Genomic DNA, 8,169 nt, shown 5'->3' with positions numbered 1-8,169 from the left:
TTATAGCAAACATGTTTCGGGGATGCTATTCCCATCATCAGTTCGAATATACCACATTTTGCCAAGGTTTATATGCATTAGAACACTTGTATGAAAATTGGCATAAAAAATAATAATAATGATAAGATAATCGCATGGAAGTTATTCTCTAACTCTGTCATGATAATAAGAAAAAGAGTGTAAGTTACCTTTATTTTTATTATTATTATTATTTTAATTATTATTATTATTATTATTATTATTATTATTATTATTACGTTCATTGATGAAGATACTACAGGAAACAAACACAGCAATGTTTAACACCTCTTGACCACAAACGGGTTAGTTAGAATATCCCCAACTTTCAGTTTTGCTTTCACATCATCATATAAATTATACTTTTCCAAATCTTTCTTCTGATACCAGTAGCGTAGAAAAGTATTTTTCTTTGGGGGTGATGATTGAAAATTCTTGGAATTGACATAAATTGCATTCAGTGTGAAAATGTGGCTTGCTTTGCAAACACATCAAACATCTAGGGAAAGAAGAGCTTAGATTGGTAACAGATAAAATAATTTTGTTATCAACATTAATACATTATGCTAATTTTCATCTTTGTAAGCGCATAAGACATTGAAAATTATTTCTGTGACAGTCTTTTGAAGTGTGTAAAGCTCCATTTTATCCCATACATAGTCAAAATATTGATTGGGATGATATTATTATTGGGGGATATATCCCCCATCCCCCGGGATCTACGCCATTGATACAAGCATCCCACATTGCTTTGAGAAGGCTATCTCGCCGAACACTATTAAAGATCTCTTGAAAGTCTAAGGCTAAGTGAGTGGTTTTCTCTTTTTTGGACGACAGGTTAAAATAATTTAATAGTGAAAATGTGATCTTTGCACCTATGGGGTGCGTAGCTGATATTCCTGCTGCTGTTGTATGGTATCACTACTCATCAGTTGACCAATTCATAGGGCGAATTGATGGCTCACTTTGCAAAATCTTGCAAATTAATGAAAGTTACATAACTGTATACTATATCTTAACTGTTTTAGGGACTCCAATAATGCCTACCATAGTTGGGTCATCAGTTGGCGAATGGCCGAATCGTTACTTATTGCGATGGAGGGCATCGCGTAAAGGAGAAGAAAGTAATGGAAACACAATTCCAATAAATGGATTCATTATCAAGTATCAATACATTTGGGACACAGGGGTAAATACGTCACAATATTTTGTTGTATGCACATCATGCATGGTCTTTCTTTCTTTTCATTTTTTTTAAGAATTCGTGATTTTAATGGCAATGATTAGGCCTATACAATTATATATATATGTATATATGTATATATATATATATAATATATATATAAATTATAGTACAATCCAATATCTAATTATCAGATATAAATTCAAGAGTTAGGCCTAATTAACTAAGTTGCGTCAGTAAAAATTTTAGTAGTCATCTTTGTGATTCATCATGTAAAACATGCTCCTTTTATATTTGTTTAATACTAGGAAGGCCAGCAGGTAGTGAAGCGTATAAGTAAAGACATTGTTACATTTAAATCTTTCGTTTATGGATATTACATTGAAAATCTTCACCCTGACTGGAGTTATAAAATTACTGTTACAACTTTCAACGATTTCGGAGAAAGCGATGAGTCCATCCCCATGTACTTTATCACTGCAGTAGGTAGGACATTATATGTCTGCTTATTTAATATTAATATTAGTACTATTATTAATATCAGTATCATCGACTGGCCTACCATCATTTTTCTTAACATTGAGATCTATGTTTAACTGTGAAACAGAATTGACAAATCACAAAAAAGGAGGAATGCATCAAACGCCAGTGTTTTGCAAAATTAAAATCTATGGCCCACCTGGAACAAATTACTATATTGTTAATTATGCTACGCCATTTTATTTTAATTTACAGTGTATTGTTTTGATTTATTAATAAAATTGAATTGAATTAAATTATCATTATTATGAATATGAATATTATTATGCCATGATTGTTATTAAATATAATGTACTGTATAGTATTTGATATTGTACATTATACGGAACTTTTAATGCTTTTATTACGAAACAAACTGCAAAAAATAAAAAATAAAAAAATAAGAAAAATATATATAATCCTATAAAAATCCTATTGTAACCAAGGAAATGTGTACAAATACAGTAAACTGAGGAGATGTTTTTAAACTACCGATAAGCAGAATTTGGCAGGCTCAGACGCTGACATAATAACAATAGTCTACAACTCCAAATTACAGATCTAAATTTTTACATTTGTGGCAGTATTTTAAAGCTATAATATGCCATATAATTCTAATAGGCAGAAATAAACCTAAACCTAAATATTTTTTTTTAATTGAATTGATTACTTTGTGTATTTCGATACGTTATTATGTTATTTTATTACATGTCATTTCTTCGTTCAGTACCTGATAATTTAAAATCAAAAGTGTTCTTAGTAGTGTGTTTTGAATTGTATCGGTTTTATTGTTTGGCCCTTTGGTGTTAAAGAAACGTTTTTAATTGTAATAAATTATTGTAAATTTGATGTAATTCAGTAATTTTTCTGCCAATAAAATTATGAATAAATTGAAATTGAAAATTGAAATTGAATCTTCTTAAAAATAGAACCAGAACAAATTGCCTTCCCTAATGAAGGCCTATGGACTTTTTAATATTGTTTCTATTGTTTATTCATTGAACTCTTTATTTCTAGCAGTAAATTTAAAGATTGGCATGATAAAACTCTGTAAATCATTTAAAAACTTTCAATGATCTTTGACCTATTTTATTTTTAAGTCGATAACTTATATGATTCTTTATATGAGCAATTCAAAGATATATTATTATAATTATATATACCGGTATCGTACACTTTATGATTCATGTATTAGATTCAACAAACACAAGAACATCGTCGAAAGAGGACACGGCCACTAACCAACCAGGTAGGCCTAGGAACTCATTACATGATAAAAAAAAAAAAAGGCCGAGAAGCTCTTGTAAAAAGTTTACTGAAAATAAGAATTGAGAGAATTGTGTAAAAACATGCCTTAAGCGAATTCATACGCATCTTAGCAACCTATGAACAATTATTGTAAGCTAAACTTATTATTGGAAATGTTTGATTTTTCAGGACGAGGAATTTGCCCTCAAGTTGGAGATACAGCCTCTCTGCCATCATCGCGTGCTGACATGCGTCCGATTACAAACCTCCTCGTCTTTACTTTATGTCTAATTTGCAGCTGTCAATACATTCATATTTAACACGTAGACACGTTATCATTATCATTATCCATTATCCATCCGTCAATAAATCGATCAATAAATCAATTAATCAATATTGTTCAGTCAATCAACCAACCAACCAAACAAACAACCAATCATTTAATCATCTTTTCAACCAGTATATTACTCTTCTTTAGTATTTGTCAAATTGATCAACAACCAACCAATCAAATAGTCAATTATACTCAATCAAGCAACAGACACGGTTGGGTTGGTGCATTGATATTTTAAGTAAAGCATTATTGAGATAATAAAAACAATATCTACTAACTATTTAATTTAAAAAAATGAAAAAAAAAATCTTTTTTTTTCAAAACAATTTTTTTTTTCAGAAATATTTTTTTATTGTGCCTAAGGCTGGTAGACAGCAGAAGGTAGTGGGCTCGAAATTTAAAAAAAATTAATTTACACACACAAATTTTTTCTTTGAAAATATCAAAAATGTATGTTATTATAGCATTCTTCAGGATGGTTTAGAGTTTATCACCTTTATGTAATTTTAGTGTTCACAGAATAAACAATAAAACCTATAATTTTTATTTTAACGAATTATGTTTGTCAAATACGTCAACCATGTCTGTGTTTGTTTCCGATGCACATTATATTTTATGATATGATTGTGCAAATATATTAATGTTGATCTGTACGTTCGACAATCTCCTTCCACCACACACTATTCGAGTTATAATTTAAACTCCATGCTAGTTCTTATTTATTTCATCATCTTTATTCTTGTATTTTTTCATACACTTCACAAATATCTTATCTTATCTTCTTACCTACCTTATTTTCTTACCCCAGACGCCTTAACCACATAGGCCATTGACGCTTTGTTGGGAATTCGAATCCGATTAAAGCATATAATTACACTCATGTACATGCGTAGTTAGACAACACTATTCATTGATCATTGGCAAATGACAGAGATCAATATGATACGCATGAGCATGATGACAAGACGAGATCTCCAAAGAGAGACTTTTTTTTTTTTATAAATAAACCAAGACGTAATAGAGATAAACTCTAAATCGTCTTGCGGTAATGTATACCTAAGTAATATAAATATAAATAGAATCCTGTCTCTTATACACATCTAGATGTGTATAAGAGACAGATTCAATATGCATATTAAATAAGTATTAGATTTTGTATTTGGTAGGAGTCTGTAAATAAAATATACAGTTATAGTAAATTAAATGTTCATATTTATAATTTCTAATGTGCGTCTTTCTTCACCAAGTCTTTGTTTAACCAAAAGTTTTTATTGAGGCCGAACGTTAAGAGAAAATCATTAATCTGATAAACCACGAAAAAAAAGTACTGTATATAAATAACTGATAATAATAAATTTATAAATATTATATTTATTTATTATTTATTTTATTTATATTTTTAAATTTATCAATGACGAGGGAACCAGAGAACCCTTGCTTTTTACTGCTTTAGTAGTAAAAGAAAAATACAGTTATGTTTAACAATAAAAAAGATAGGACTACTATGACTTGTAACCCATTAAATTACTGGACGCCGTTTGGGACATTTGCTATTTTGTCGACAAAGTAGCATTTCGTCGAGGCTAAATGCTATTTTAGCATTTTGTTGGGACAAAAATGCTATTTTTTCGACAAAATGTATTCTGTTACCATAAAATGATGATTTTGTCAACAATTACTTTGTAAAACAGAAACTATTTTGTCACCATACTATATTTACCACGTAGCATAGTTCTCAACTAATGCAATTTTTTTCGACAAAATGTATTCTATATACCATAAAATTATGATTTTGTCGACAAAATTGCTTTTTCTAAGACAAAGTTAATTTTGTCGCCACAAATCTCAGACGTCGAGAAAAAAAGAATACCGGTATGTAATATGCAAACAGTACTCATAATAGGCTTATTTACTGGAAATAATAATGAGTTTACCTGATTGTTTTTAAGAGGGAGAGAATTAAATTTGGAAAACTTTAAAAACGCCCAGGGTGGTGTTTATGCTATAATTTACGATAGTTCACGACACTTTGAAAGGTATTTTTTTAAATATAAATATAAGGGTGTTATTTCTGGGCATGTAGGGGAGGGGTGCCATATTATTCAGTATTGGGGCTGAGATGGGTGGGGACTCAGCCCTTTTCAAAAATCCTAGATCCGCCACTGAATTGCCCTAATAGACTCTATAGCTGTTTTCCAATTCAGTTTTATTTTATGAAACATGTCTATTTCACCGGTGACGAATTTTAATCTAAATTCTATCTATTTTCATCTTCAAGGAAGGCGGATAGCCACACGTTATTAAAATTCTAAAAAGGGACGAATATGGGACTTAACAACAAGAAACTGGTCAAACCTTAATTTAAAAAAGAAATATGTATAATTCATTTAGAAGAAAAAAAAAAGTGTCGATGCAATTTACCCTAGATTGGGGTAAGTTGAATCGCACCCTAAAATTAAAAAAAGCCAGGAAATTGAAATCAAACTAAAAATAAATATAAAGTAAGAATCTTAATGTATAAACTGGTTATTTACGGTATTTATGACTAAAATATTAAAATACCGGTAATGATAATATGAAGTGCTATTGACTGACATTAAACATACTTTATATCATGGGCCTGCATTATTATAATAGTTAGTAAGCATGCTGTTAACTTAAATAGACATGTTTCATAAAATAAAACTGAACTAGCAAACGGCTAGGTCTATGAGGGCGAGTCAGGGGTGTATCCAGGAGCAAGGGCAGAGTTTTAGAGTTTCCACCCAACTCAGCCCCAAAATTGTATAATATAGCACCCCTCCCCTGGATGCCCGGAAATGACACCTTTATATTTATAAAAGGTGTGAACTATCGCAAATTATAGCATAAATGTTGGCATTATTTACGAATTTCAGACAAAAAAAAAAAAAAAAAAAAACAAGAATTCGAAAAATGCCGAAAGGCGGGAGGGGTGGGGACGTAATTAGAGTCCACGAAGGTTGGTGCTGAAGTGGGAAAAAAATGAAAATATGCCACCCAGATGACGGGAAATTGCACTCTTATTTTACAAAAACCGGTAAATGTCTTGATGATTCTTGAAGACGATTATGAAAGTGATGACAAGGATGATAATAATAATGATGATCACAATGTACAATTGAAAAAGGTGAATAAAATGTAACTTATTTATGAGCTCCAATAAGGTTGATTGAAAAAAAATAATCTTCCAGTTGAGAATGGTCCAAATTATCGGTAGGCCTATTTGTTTTCAATCGACCATCTGAAAAGTGCGGAAAATTATGCCACCTGCAATATTGCAATATTACTTTGAAAATTTATTTTAAATATTCTTGACGAGGATTACGAAATTTATGATGATTAATAATGATTATGAAGACAATTCCAAAAATATCGGTATCTTTTCAATCTAGACGCTTACTGAAAAGTGAAGGGGCGAGGAGAGATCTGGTATTATGTCCCCTCACTTTGAAATGTTAAAAGGGATGTATTACCTCCGTCTACCACCAGTCGACGCCCATGTACACAAACACAAAAACATGTTTGTCCTTTCTCATTTTAGTTCACTTCATAGCATTTATGATTAGGCCTAGTTGAGTAATTAATTTAGGGTGATTGGGCCTATCTTTTTACATAATGTTTAATTTCATTATTAGGTATAAACAGTACAATGTGGGACTGACCTGGATGTTTCTATCAGGCAGCCACTTATAGGCTTGCTGTTGATTTGATTTATTGTATACAATATTGGAAACTGACCTGGATGTTTAAATTAGGCAGCCAACTTGGCTTGCTGTTTTTTTAAAATTTAATTATTGTATACAATGTTAGAAACTGACCGGGACGTTTCCATTAGGCGGCCAATTGGGCTTGCCGTTTATTTATTTCATTATTGTATACAAAGCTGGAAACTGCAGATCTGGATGTTGCCATTAGGCGGCCAACTGGGCTTGCCGTTTATTATATTTATTGTATACAATATTGGAAACTGACCTAGATGTTTCCATTAGGCAGCCAACTGGGCTTGCTATTTATTTTATTTATTGTATACATAAAAAAATGAGTACTGTTTATATACATGGTATTCTTTTTTTTCCATGGATCGTTAAAGCCGAAAAAGAAAGTGGGGTGGTGGGTTCGGGGGTCGTCTCCTGGGAAAATTTTGTTTTTTCTAGGAGGCGGGAAATGAACTTTCCCGACTTCTGAGATGTCTTTTAATGACTTAAGTTCTGCAAAATTCAAGGTTTTTCCCGTCTTGAAAAAGGTCAAGTAATTATTAAACTTTTTTTTATTTGTATTACAGGAAAAAAGGACTATTCTGTTTGTTTGTGTGTGTGTGTGTGTGTGTGTACTGTATATACATAAAAAAAAATTGAGCAGTTGCACACTTATACTTTTTTCTTTGAATCGATAAACAATGTAAGGGGGTCCGGAAGTCCTCTCTCGGGAAATTCTTGTTTTCTAGATGGTGGGAAAGGAGCTTTCTCGACTTCTCAGGTGTTTTTTAATGACTTTAAAGTTATTCAAAATTCAAGTTTTTCCACTCTTGAAAATGGTCAGGTAAAACTTTCTCTATATTAATAAGTTCTGTTGTCTATCATTTTAAATGTCCAGGCTGCAATAGTGATTATATTGGTAAGACAGATAGGTGCTTAATAACCAGACTTAAAGAACATGCTTCACGATCTGATAGTGTTATATTTGATCATGTTAAAAACTGTGAGGCATTCCAATATGTCTTAGGATTACATGGTATACTTGAAAATGATAATGTCGTCTGTAATGTAAGTAATAAATTAGGTTTAATATTTTCTAGTACTAACATTATTGACAGCTCCCGAAACTGGTCTATCCTATTGTTTAAAGA

At 31.2% G+C, this 8,169-nt stretch overlaps 1 protein-coding gene across 3 annotated transcripts in view; it reads left to right on the top strand.

Annotated features, from left to right (window-relative positions):
- LOC117117932 (limbic system-associated membrane protein-like) overlaps positions 1-4,355 on the top strand; it is a 14,469-nt gene extending 10,114 nt beyond the window's left edge. Inside the window, exons 9-12 of one of the 3 annotated variants that reach the window (XM_033262416.1) lie at positions 1,047-1,207; positions 1,510-1,683; positions 2,916-2,969; positions 3,158-4,355. In XM_033262416.1, coding sequence (XP_033118307.1) covers positions 1,047-1,207; positions 1,510-1,683; positions 2,916-2,969; positions 3,158-3,259 — 491 coding nt within the window. In that variant the 3' untranslated portion in view covers positions 3,260-4,355. Of the gene's footprint in view, positions 1-1,046; positions 1,208-1,509; positions 1,688-2,915; positions 2,970-3,157 lie in introns of all 3 variants that reach the window. The other 2 variants (XM_033262415.1, XM_033262417.1) reach the window with 2 other exon arrangements.
- The last annotated feature ends 3,814 nt before the right edge of the window (positions 4,356-8,169 follow it).

The sequence above is a fragment of the Anneissia japonica genome, unplaced genomic scaffold (assembly GCF_011630105.1).
Source record: "Anneissia japonica isolate Jap-2015-1 unplaced genomic scaffold, ASM1163010v1 scaffold3106_len312699_cov133, whole genome shotgun sequence".
Taxonomy (NCBI): domain Eukaryota; kingdom Metazoa; phylum Echinodermata; class Crinoidea; order Comatulida; family Comatulidae; genus Anneissia; species Anneissia japonica.
This window is presented reverse-complemented; position numbering and strand designations above follow the sequence as displayed.